The following is a 13,548-nucleotide window of genomic DNA, read 5'->3' as shown; positions in this document are numbered from 1 at the left end:
TATTAACAACCGGACTACAAACGAAAAAAAAAAAAAAAAAAAAAAAAAAAAAAGAGAGAGAGATTAAAGAGAGGCTGAAGTGAATGGAAATGAAAGAGAAAAGATTACCGAAGGAAATGCAACTTAGGCTAAACCTAATAGCACAGAATTAGGATAGGCAGAGAAAAAGGGAGCAAAGATTCAGACTAAGGGACCAACAGAATTAAAGACATAGAGATGCCAACTTACAGAGGATCCCCCTGCAAAATATGAGACAATCTGAGCATCATTAAAAATAATGAGTTTAATACCAAACAATATAAATTAATTAGCCATCATTGGGATATGCTAGAAAATATACCTATTTTTGAAAAATGTAAAAAAGTGTAAGAATTAAGCATTTATCCTGCCTTTTCTTATGAACAATAGTACTAAGTAGCTAAATAGTGAGGAAATATTTTTCCTTAGAAAATATGGCAGCTAATATATAAAAAAGGAATGCAAAAAATAGAATATTACTATTTATAACCTTTAACGAATTCAGGCACTGAGAACCAATGGCTGCTAATATCACAAAAATAGAAATCTTCAGACATTATACAGTTCCTGATGGAATAAAGCAAAATCTCATACAAAACAGTGTTGCTTAAAAAACAAACCTGAGCCAGGTGGATCAGGAGTTCAAAGCCAGTCTCAGCAAAACTGAGGCGCTAAGCAACTCAGTGAGACCCTATCTCTAAATAAAATACAAAATAGGGCTGGAGATGTGGCTCAGTGGTAGTGTGCTTGCCTTGCATGTGTAAGGCACTGGGTTTGACCCTCAGCACCACATAAAAATAAGATATTGTGTCCATCTACAACACACACACACACAAATGTGGCTCAGTAGTAGAGTGCCTGAGTTCAATCCCTGGTACCCCAACCCCCACAAAACAAACAAACAAAAACCCCTCAAATTAGATTAAGCCAAATGCCAATTTATATGTAGGAAATACAGAGGAGGAAAGGGGTACTAAGGGAGCGGGTAAGAAGTTTTTTGACTAGATACACTGAAAGAAGTGGGTGGTCAAGATTCATATAAGTTTGATAGGAGATGCTAATCTAGCGAGGATGGAGGAGAAGGAATTATGAAGTAAAAGGAGACTCTGAAGTTGGACTATGGAGTAATCAGGACATGTGCCTACACCTGGGAGGTAGTAAGCATAATAGAAGACCATTTCAAAGGAAAAACCAAAAGGACTTGGGATAAAGAGAAAAATTGTCAGAAGACACAATTGAAATGATGCTGCTGTCAGTTTTAAAGAAGGCTGGACACTAAGGGATGGAGAGAGGAGAGAAAAATTAATTTGATGTGAATTAACACATCATTAACAAAACATACTACTAGGCAGATGGAGAAACAGCCTTGGGGTAGGATGTAAGTCAAAACAAAAGCTAGGCCTTTGGAAGTTGTTAGCATAAAAGGGATAGCTGAGGCTGTTGTACAGTAGATGGGGTAGAGAGAGAAGATGGGAGGGGAGGGGATGGGGGATAGTAGAGGATAGGAAAGGCAGCAGAATACAACAGACACTAGTATAGCAATATGTAAAACAGTGGATGTGTAACCGATGTGATGCTGCAATCTGAATACGGGGTAAAAATGGGAGTTCATAACCCACTCGAATCAAAGTGTGAAATATGATTTGTCAAGAACTATGTAATGTTTTGAACAACCAACAATAAAAATTAAAGGAAAAAAAAAAAAAGAACAGAAGGCTCAGGACTGTGTCCTTGGGAAGGAACAGCGTTAGTGAGTTAGGGAGAAAAGAGCTGAAACAAGCAGAAGTTAGGAGAACTCAGATTATTTTTTTCTTTTTAACCTAAGTTTACTCCATGTTCCTAAAAAGAGATTCCCTAATCACCCTCACTCTCTTCTGTAGAAGAAAGAATTCTGACATAATTAGGCTCAACAAAGAAATAAATAAATCTAAAACATTGCTACTCACCTCACTTTACTCTGTGAGACCTGGTGCTGGCCCTTTATCTAACTTTGCCATCCTTATGACCCATGTCTGCAACTTCTAAGGTCCTACCTAAGCCAAGTAGCAGAGAGGTATGGTACCCCAAAGGTACCACAGTCAGCTAGATAGACCTAGAAAGATTTAAGTTTCTCCATTTTATAATGAGGGAAAGTAATTAACATGACTTATTGATTCTATCATAGAAAATTTGATATTAAAATCAGGTTGTTTTCTGAATAAAATAAAAAAGTTTATTTACAAAATCATTTTGTTTAAAAGCATCTATTTTTTGGGCTGGGGATGTGGCTCAAGCGGTAACGTGCTTGCCTGGCATACGCGGGGCACTGGGTTCAATCCTCAGCACCACATACAAATAAAGAGATGTTGTGTCCGCTGAAAAATAAATATTAAAAAATTCTCTCTCTCTCTCTTTTTTTTAAAAAAAAAGCATCTATTTTTCTCAGTTCTTCCAAAATACAAGTTATAGTTGAAAAACTAAAGTCAAAATAATGAAAGGATCTTTTGTATTCTAAATTATTGATCCATTCCCTATTTGACATCCTAACATCTAGTTTGCTGTTTTGTCTTGATAAATCATGGGGAAAATGAACTATGATGATATAATGCTCAAAACTGGAACCCATACAATTCAGGAAATACAAGCCAAGGTTCTTATGGCTTTATTAACTACTTTACATTTCTTAAATGTAGAAGATAGCTGGATAGTATGGCTATAAAACTGAATTAACCTAGAGGCAGGACTCCAGTGATTAAAGTATAGGCCTTAGCCCTCATTCTGGAACGAGAAAGAGGCAAAGGATTAAATATTGGGGCAACAGTAAGAGAAATAAGTTAATTAAAGTTAGCTTAAGACCTTTTCTTTCACTTTGAATCTTCCTGCCTTTAAAAAAATCACTTTTGTTCTTCATTTTCTTCCCCAGAAAATGTCAGGAGACTATTTAGCTCACCTTTTTTCAGGTATCTTAATCCCCCTGAATCAGTCACTTTTAAGATACATCTAAGTTAATCCCCATTGAGTAATGAATTTAGTAAGAACAGAACATAAAAGCAGAGTTCACCAAGAAAAGCAAAAGAATTTCAAAAATACACATTTAGGGATAAACAACATAAAACTTCCACTTTATATTCAGATAAAGAATCTATTTGAAAGATGTATTTCTGTATTTAAGAAGGTTTTTAAAATTAAAGAGGTTGGTAGAAATGTAATTGTTTAGGGTGTTCAGGAATTTTTTAAAAGGAAAAATTAAAAACATAACCTACAAAACAATAAATTAACCAATGAAATATAAGTAAAGAATATTCAAAATAGGATTATAACCAATTAAAGACAAACAGATTGTAAAACAAAAACCAAATACAACTAAAGATAAAACAAATCCAAATATAAAATAAAATTAGAAAAAATACACAGGTAATTCAATGAATAAATTAAACAGGATAGGACTAAATAAAAGTAATTGTATTAAAAGAAAAATGCATTTCAACTACAGACACCTTGTATATTAAACTAAAAGAAATGTGAAATTGCATTCATAACTTTGTATTTGATAAACCCATGTAATTAAATTATATGATAAATGGGTCATGAATTTATAATGAAACAGAAATGACTTGGGAATGTTGGTCCCAATTTGGTACTTCTGTTCCATGTTGTCATTTCAATGTCATTTTATGGTTAGAGTGACAGTGGCTCAAAATTTTCTGTGCCAAAGAACTATGAAAAACACCACCACCACCAACAACAACAACAAACCAAGGAGCTGAAATGTTTTTGTAAATGACCCTGAGCTAATTAGAAAAATCTGCACCCTTACCAGTTCTTTTTCTCACGTCAGCTCTCATTAAATAATAATAAAAAAAAATCTCATTTCAAAGTTAAGAAATCCTATGGTTAACAAAAATTTTAAACTGGGATCAAGTGGGCACATTCCTACATTTCTGTATGATGTCATACCAAACACTTCACAGCTGAATTTGAATTTGCAAGAGTATGAATGACTTTTCAATATAAGAAGTATCTGATCTAACACTAATTTTTTCTCTGTAGGCTTACTGTGCTGGGAACAGGTGGCCCTGCTTTCAATTATGGAGGGTTAGCATGCCAGTGTGAGGCCTGGATTAGTTCACCTTCTCACGGGGAATTTTCCTCGGTTGGGAATGGATTTATTATGGCTTCACACATGGAATAGAGCTCATGTCAGCTGAGGGCAGTGACACATCATATGATGCTGTGGACTGTTCCGCAGGGCTTAGATTGTGTATTAAAATGACGACATTTTAAAAACAGCTTGAAAGAAACCAGGATTTCTGAACTGCAAAGGTTCCAATTTGTTCCAACTAATCTATCACCTGCTGGAGATATTATTCTAGTGGGTTTCTGGTAGCTGCTGTTTTCCAGGTTTCTCCAAGCCACTGACCTTGCTAATGGGTACAATTGTTGCCTCTGAAGGAAAGAAGTGGGGGTTGGGGAGCTTTGAAGGAGTTTTTGATATAGATGTTGGGACCTACCATTTATTTGCCTAAGGTAATATTACATGAACAAAGGAAATAAAGGAATACTCACAAGCTCTGAAATATGTTTCCAAACACAAATGGTAGAGAACAGAATTTGTATCACTTGTTTAGCGAAAATAATCCCTAAAAAATAAAACTGAAAGGCTGATTTCCAGAACTGCTTACACTTTTTTGAAGAAAATGTAGGATGATGCAGTTATAATCAGTATTTCCTCTAACTTTCAGGGTAATCACTTTTATTGCTATTTAGGTTATAGTAAACCTAAATTCAAAAGTAAGAAAGAGTAAATGAAACTATACTACTTTAGCAGTAAGACATTATCTGGGAATGATACTTAAATAAATATACATACAGATTAAAAATCAAATGGTAGAAAATATTCTTAAGGCTAACACTAAATGACAATTTTACATAAAAATTACATGAAATTCCTTTATTATTATATGTGATTTTTACAAAATTTCCAAGGGAAGGGGACAGTATTGGGGAGTATTATAAAGCTGACGTTTGTTCTCCTAGTCTCAGCATAAATCATATTTCTCTTGCTTAAAATCTAGAAAACATAAAAATGATACACTGATATGGCAAAATGTTTTAATGTGTCTTGTTATGCAAATTAACCTTACTATTTGCTATAGATTTTTGATTTCTAAATTAAAACAGAGTAGCATTCTCACTATATAGTGAGAGAGTGCATTCTGTGGAATAACACTTACTTATCTGCTCTGACAAATTATTTACAGTAAGAAAATTTTTGTCTAAGATAGTAAATTTTGGAGCTCAAGGATGTTAGGTTAGTGTTTTAGAAGAGATCCCAAACAGTTGATCTATCTTTCAAACTAATCTTTCCTTAAATACAAAGAAAATAAAAGTACTTTTAGTTAAAATGTTTTAGACTTAGAAGAACTTAAATCACTCATTGTACATTATGTTTGATTTTTGACAATAAAAGCAACATTTTAAAAAACAACTCTTCTTTCTTTGTATCATTCTCCTTTCCTGCATCCCCAAATTTCTGGAGTTTCGTGTTCAGAAACTGTGACTGATGCTCTTGGGAAATTTTTTTTTGTGTGTGTGTGTGTGTGTGTGTGTTTGAGATTTTAGAAAATAATTTTAATAAAAGTCACATAAAATCTTGCTACAAAAAGAATAGTCTCCAGACCAATAGCATTCACTTCATCTGGGAGCTTGTTAGAAACAGACTTTCAAGCCCTACCTTCTAGAATCATTAAATCACCATTTCCATTTTAACAAATTCCTCAGAGATGTTTCAAATGCAGATTCAAGTTTGAGATGATTGCTGTAAAATAACTATTTCAATTCAATAACTTAAACATTTGAATCTCCAAATATATTATCATCATTATTAAAAGGACATGAAATAAAATATGGTGTATATCTACTTCCCAGCTGTAAAAAGTATCCTAAAAAGGACATACAGTCAATCAACAAGTACATGAAAAAATGCTCACCATCTCTAGCTGTCAGAGAAATGCAAATCAAAACAACCCTAAGATACCATCTCACTCCAGTAAGATTGGCAGCCATTATGAAGTCAAACAACAACAAGTGCTGGCGAGGATGTGGGGAAAAGGGTACACTTGTACATTGCTGGTGGGACTGCAAATTGGTGCAGCCAATTTGGAAAGCAGTATGGAGATTTCTTGGAAAGCTGGGAATGGAGCCACCATTTGACCCAGCTATTCCCCTTCTCGGTCTATTCCCTAAAGACCTAAAAAGAGCATGCTACAGGGACACTGCTACATCGATGTTCATAGCAGCACAATTCACAATAGCAAGACTGTGGAACCAACCTAGATGCCCTTCAATAGACGAATGGATAAAAAAAATGTGGCATTTATACACAATGGAGTATTACTCTGCATTAAAAAATGACAAAATCATAGAATTTACAGGGAAATGGATGGCATTAGAGCAGATTATGCTAAGTGAAGCTAGCCAATCCCTAAAAAACAAATGCCAAATGTCTTCTTTGATATAAGGAGAGTAACTAAGAACAGAGTAGGGACGAAGAGCATGAGAAGAAGATTAACATTAAACAGGGATGAGAGGTGGGAGGGAAAGGGAGAGAGAAGGGAAATTGCATGGAAATGGAAGGAGACCCTCAGGGTTATACAAAAGTACATACAAGAGGAAGTGAGGGGAAAGGGAAAAATAATACAAGGGGGACAAATGAATGACAGTAGAGGGGGTAGAGAGAGAAGAGGGGAGGGGAGGGGAGGGGAGGGGGGATAGTAGAGGATAGGAAAGGCAGCAGAACACAACAGACACTAGTATGGCAATATGTAAATCAATGGATGTGTAACTGATGTGATTCTGCAATCTGTGTATGGGGTGAAGGTGGGAGTTCATAACCCACTTGAATCAAAGTGTGGAATATGATATGTCAAGAAATTTGTAATGTTTTGAACAACCAACAATAAAAAATTAAAAAAAAAAAAGTATCCTAAGAAACAGAAAAGTACAATTACTTTAAAAATCACATTTTGGCTACACAGTCAGATTAAGTGCTAAAATTAAAATGTACATATAGGCATTTTTCTTAAAATTCAATTTATTTGGATACATTTGAAAATATGGTGCTACCTACCACATGGAAACTTGCAGATTCCATTCCTTTTACAAACAAATCAATCAAATGTAAACTACAAGTGAACTTCTTAGCCAAATTGAGTGAAAGACTGCTTAAAAGCAAATGAAAACTGAAAAATAAGAAGTGATCCAAGTTTCCCTGTCTTTCCTCCATGATCTAATGATGTATTGTTCTTACACTAAACCTGTTCAGTCTTTCACAGGTGAACATCTCTGAAATCAGAAAATGTCCTCCAACTGACAAAGAAAAACTGAATCAGTTTCAATGGCAGATTTTTTTTTTTCTTTCTCCTTGGTGATACATAAAATGTTTTTTCTTAAAATTAATGATGGTTCAGATTCAATGAAATGTGGTACTTCACACTTCATACTTAACTGAGTGCTAGGAACCATTCCTCCAATCCATCTACTACTACGTCAGACCAAAGGCTTCTTCCAAAACTCTGAAGACACCCTTGACTGCCTTCTCATTTTCCTTCTATTCTTTAAAACCATGTTTAGATATTTATCATGAAAAAGTTCTTTATATTAGCACTGGAGATATGTGCTTAAGTAGAAGTGGGCCCCCGTGAAAGGATCAGTGCAGGTGATTTCAGGCTCTGCAGTCCAGACATCATGGCTAACTGCCTTCTCCATCTGTGTAGTTAGTACATTTATAGGCCACAAAACAGACACTCAACAAGGTCCACAAGTGGATATTTTTCTTCATCAAAATCCATGCCTTCAAAGCTGTGGCTGGAGTCTTAAGAGAATGTAACATCATTGTTTGAAATTCCTAATGAAAAAACTAATATTCCTTTGATGGCTAACATATTCTGAAGTACTATAAGCACAATGAAAGCAAAATGAAAAAACAGGAATTTATGTTAATAAATAGCTCATGCCACACTGAGAAGAATACTAATAGAAGAGGAGGAGGAACATAAGATGAAGGTATAAGAAAAAGAGGAAGACAAAGAAGGATGAGGAGAAAGAGAAGAAATATCTCTAATTATGCTAAAATTAGTGTGGGACAGATGCTCAGAACTAATGTTTGAAGTCACAAAGACCTAGGCTTCTGAATGGCTCTTCTATCACTGGTATTTTACTTCACTTTCTTAGTTTTATTCAGAAAATAGGAATAATTGCAGTACTCATTCCTGAGTCTTTATGGGAATGTAAAGCACACTTTGATATCTTTAGCTGTCTAGAACTGAGTGCTATGTTTCAAGTACTCTGTTAAGCATCTAAAGTAAGTGTACACAACTAATTGATCTATATACATGCTATCTTGGTTATGTATATCATATATCCCATCCATTCATCCATTCATTTTATTCTCTTTATATTACAGGTAATAAAACCAAGGCACAAAAGACTATAGCAATAGTCTTGTTTAAGATTACACAATTAATTAATAGCAAAAGTAAAAACAAAATATCAGTCTTTAGCTTCCAGTCAATTATTCCTTAATCAAAAAAACATTTGTCAGACTTTTTGATCTGTAGAATGTACAGCCTCAAAGACATATACTTCTGGAAAATAAATCAACTACTCATTTTTGGCAGGGAATGTCAAAATCACTAACAGATCTATATGCACATTCATATAGACACATGGAAAGAAATGTAGACCCTTTTGAATTATGAGTTTCTTACCTGGTCCATTAAGAAAGTCTTTAATTTGCAGCGTTACAAGGGAAGGTGGAATACCACTTTTGCTGTCTATTTCTCCAGGCACTGTCTGCAGCCACACGGTGTTGTAATCAAGGGCTTCAGGCAGTGTTTTCCCAGGATCTAGAGGGACAACGATAAAATTGAAAACATCAATTATATTACAGACATCTCATTATGGGGTATGAGTTTGAGTTGATAAACAGATGAAAAAATGGTTAAATAGCTACATGTATCTTTCATTGTTTCCTTTATTTATATATTATAGCCTACAAGTACTTGTACTGAACAAGATCAACTATGTCTGTACAAGATGGGATGATGAAATCTCATTTTCCAGGACAAGGCCAAAGAGAAAAACACATTCCAAATCTTATATCATCTTTGAGTGAAGCTAAGTTTCTGTACTCTGCTGACTCCTAACAGTTTAATAGTTAGATTTTTAAAAGAACATGATGTTGGAAACAAATTAAAGAAAAAGGGCAACCTTGTCAGCTTAAAAAAAAATGCATATACATGTTCAAAGATGCAGTGGATTAGTACTACTTAGGGGTTATTTGATCTGTTTTAGAGTTTTACTGACATTACAATCACTTTTTACTACAAGGCTTTTGAAGTTAACTTCAGTAGCTTTCCCATAACCTTTTCTAATGATAAAAATTGGTCAATCTTTTACTAGTTCCAATTAGACTAAAACTTGGGGGTTTTTTGTTTGTTTTGACTTTGTTTAATGTTATGCATGTTTTTTACTTTTTTTCTGGTTGATATTATGTATTTTTTAAAAGTATATTTTGGCTATTGGTGATAGCAAACTTAATTTGCTTTTTAATGCTTGGAAATCCACAACTTTTATTGAAATAGCTCTTTAAATAAAAACGACTGCTGTATCTTGGCATACAGTATAGTAGGCTTTTAAAAAACTTCTAAATATTCACAGTTTTTCTTTAGTTTCAAGATTGTTTTACTCTCTGTGTTTTAATGGCCTCTGAATGTCAATTTTATAGGGATGTTCTTGCCATAGAGCCCATCTATTCCATTTTCAGTCTATTTGAAATGTGTTACTAAAGTGTTATTTATTTTAGCTTTTATTGGTTGGATTGCTTTCAAGAATAGCATTTACATACAGTGTATTATATTGAACATATGGTTATATAGTATTACTGTCATATGTGAACTGGGCATATAAATTCTGCCTTGGAATTTGTATTTCTTGACCTTATCATGTGATCCTTATGAAATCTGGCACATACAAACCTTTATGTGATTTCAAAGAAAATACTGAAAGCAATTGATTGTGACGTTAGATCTATGTGGTAAAGATCAAACAGTGAGCTAGTGCATTCTTCCCTTTTTATATGATCAGTGAATTTAAAACAATGAGTAGACCCATTACATAGTAAGACTATACTATTCTCTCTTTTAAATACAATGGTCAGTTCTGGTGAATGGATAATAGAAGTCTGATGCTATAGGATCTACACTCTGTATGAGCTATGTAAACCTACCAGAATCTGAGTATCTATTCCTAAGGTCTCTCCTATCTAGATGTCACCAAAAGTAAGTGGTGTTTGCAAGATCTATATGAGGAGACATAATTTTTCATATTGAAGAGAAAACATTTGAGAAAGAAAAAGTTATCTGATCGAGAAAACATAGATGTGATATAAATAACAATAAATAATGAACAGACACGAATTAAGCTGAGGTAGAAATGTTAATAAGATATATAAAAAACTGGAAAGTAAAACTTAAGTAGAACAAATAATAAGAAATGCATATTCCAAATTATATAGAATTAAAAAATTGTTAGACTTATTGCATTTAAAAAAAAAACAGGGCAGGGGTTGTGGCTCAGTGGTAGAGTGCTCGCCTAGCATGCATGAGGCACTGGGTTCGATCCTCAGAACCACATAAATGTAAAATAAAGATATTATGTCCACCTAAAACTAAAAAATAAATATTAAAAAAATTAAAAATTAAAAAACACAACCCCAGGGCTGGGGCTGTAGCTCAGCGATGGCACATTTGCCTGACATGTGTGAGGCACTGGGTTCAATTCTCAGTACCACATACAAATAAATAAAATAAAGATCTATCAACATCTAAAAAAATTTTTAAAAAACCCCACAACCTGTTTTCTACACTTTTCTAGGGATAAGGATTCCAAGTAGCAGGACAATGTACACTATGGAAATGTAAGTACATTAACTGTTATATCCTACATCATCAACAATAAGATGCCCAAACTAGAAAACAAAAGACTGGTGTACAGTAAGTATATGGCATACAAAACTTTTGTCAAAGGATAACATGAATGAAGTAAAAAGTCAAATAACCAAAAAAAGATAAAATTGCAACATAAGTGACAGTGACAAGGAGATATCACTAATATTTAGAGTTTACATAATCCATATAAACACCAATAGAAAAATCTGTGGAGTAGGGAATAAGTAATTAAAAATGGCATATAAACATTTAGAAATTGAAACATTAAAAGATACTAGTTTTAGCCAGGTGCAGTGGTGCACACCTAGAATCCCAGTGGCTCAGGAGGCTGAGAGGCTCGTCCTCAGTGTGTGTGTGTGTGTGTGTGTGTGTGTGTGTGGTGTGTGTGTGTATATATGTATATATACACACACATACACATACATATATACATATATATACACACACACATATATGTATATATACATACACACATATATATACACACACATATATACACACACATATATACACATATATATGGATAAATTCATAAATTCAAATATATAAGTAGTTTTTTGAAGCTTTTTAAAAGTTTTCATTTTTTCTTTTACTAATCCTTCTGGAGAGTACTGCTTTGTAAAAAAACAGGAAAAATCTGTTTAGCCTCACTCTTAAATGGGACTTACAAATTAAAATGATAAACTCAAGTTTTCATTCATGAGATCTGATAAAAAGATTGATGCTGATATCCTATTGTGTAGAGGGCAAAGGAGGAGAAAAAGATCCTCCATGTAAGGTGGATAAGAATGTACATGCAATATTTCTGTATGATCAGGGGAATTGGTTGAGAATGACTGCTCATCAAAATTCAAAATATTCATGCCCTTGGCATCAGAAAGTTTATCTATAGAAATCTAACTTAAAAAATACTTGAGAATCATAGATTAATGTCCAAAGAAGTTGACTGTAGCATCATTGGAATATTAAAAATCTGGGGAAAATAAAATTAAGTATCCATCTATAGAGAAATGGTAAAAAAAAAATAGGACTAAGCTATGAATACTACACAGAATACTATGCTGCTGATAAAGAGAATAGAATCTCATGTACTGATATAGAAGACCTTCAAAGTACTTTCTCAGTGATTAAAAAAATAAGTAGGACAGTAGGGTTAGTAAATTTGAATATAAAAAAATCCTATATGTATATAAATGTATACATAAGTGCTTCTTTTTTAAAGATGTATGGATGATCCTAACCATATTTTGATATATAGACCTATAAGTTATTCAGGACTAAAGACAAAATAGGATTCTTTACAATCAATTTATAAAAACTAAAAGAAAGAGAAAAAGAAAATGTACACTATGGAAATGTAAGTACATTACAACTCATCAAAAAAACACTTCTCTCATCAAAGTATAAACTGGGGAATGCCAACTTCGGATTATGTGAGTGAGTTTTCCAGGTCAGTGAGGTACATTGTGTGCAGGTGCCTCTCCAATAGTAGACATTAGAGGGCCAAGCCATCTGGTGTTCCACCTAAAAATCTACCCTGGGGCACTTACAAAGGGAATGAGTTAATAAGAGATAAACCAACTGACACTAGTGGGGAGCAGAATCAGGATTAAGACTATAAAAGTCTATGAAATCTAGCCAAGAAAACCAAAATTTTAATGACTATTTCCTATGAAATATTAGGATAACTGCTTTTTAAAAAAGTATGTCTGAATTTATAAGGTTGGCAGAACAGAATAATTGAAGTTAGAAACATCCAGAAAAATATAGGTAGCATTGCTGATGAATATGATGGAACCGGTATCTCCTCTCCTGGCTTTGGTTCAAATCTCTCATTATATCTGCCTATAGTCTTGGCAATTAGTTAAAGCAGGACTAGCACAAGAGTATGTTAGAATCCTAGAGATTCCAAGTTCCAAGTTCCAAAGTCACCATTTAGTCCCTATGATCAGATGCTAAAGAAGATGACTTCTAGACTTCTTGGACTCTCCTCAATTTAACTTCCCCTTAATTCCATCTTCAGGACAAGAAAAAGAGTCATGTTCACATTTCTTTGGATCCATATACCTGGGAAAGCACCAGATCAACTAAGATTAAATGAGCTTGTAAATATAATATAAGCAAAGTGACAAAGACTAGTGTTTCATACTGGAAGCTCCTTCCAACTTTTTTATACTTCAGAAACAGTTATTTTATTCAAGAGGGAGAAGCTCTCAAAGAAGAATAAACTTTGCCTAATGTTGGATGGGCACATTTACACTGTTGTCCTGAAGCTGAGGAAAAAGATGGTCCTATCTTAGGAGGAAGAATAAGAAGGTGGGGAAATGGGTCAGAATAAATGGCAAATTTGCTCATAGCAAGGCCTTGAGTTCAATCCCCTACCCAAAAATTGATGTAACACTGAATATAAAATGATGTTGAATTACTTTTATACTGGATACTTCTAAGAAATATCCATCATAGATACAATTCTTTTATATATATATATATATATATATATATATATATATATATATTTTTTTTTTTTTTTTTTTTTTTTTTT

At 33.7% G+C, this 13,548-nt stretch overlaps 1 protein-coding gene across 9 annotated transcripts in view; it reads right to left on the bottom strand.

Annotated features, from left to right (window-relative positions):
* Positions 1-13,548, bottom strand: part of Vps13b (vacuolar protein sorting 13 homolog B) — a 734,817-nt gene that overhangs the window by 167,532 nt on the left and 553,737 nt on the right. For all 9 annotated transcript variants that reach the window (XM_048801898.1, XM_048801903.1, XM_048801897.1 and 6 more), the window contains one exon: positions 8,766-8,903. In XM_048801898.1, coding sequence (XP_048657855.1) covers positions 8,766-8,903 — 138 coding nt within the window. The remainder of the gene's footprint in view (positions 1-8,765; positions 8,904-13,548) is intronic.

Source organism: Marmota marmota, unplaced genomic scaffold (genome assembly GCF_001458135.2).
Source record: "Marmota marmota marmota unplaced genomic scaffold, marMar, whole genome shotgun sequence".
NCBI lineage: Eukaryota > Metazoa > Chordata > Mammalia > Rodentia > Sciuridae > Marmota > Marmota marmota.
Note: the sequence above shows the minus strand (reverse complement) of the source record. Positions and strands in the feature narration are given on the sequence as shown.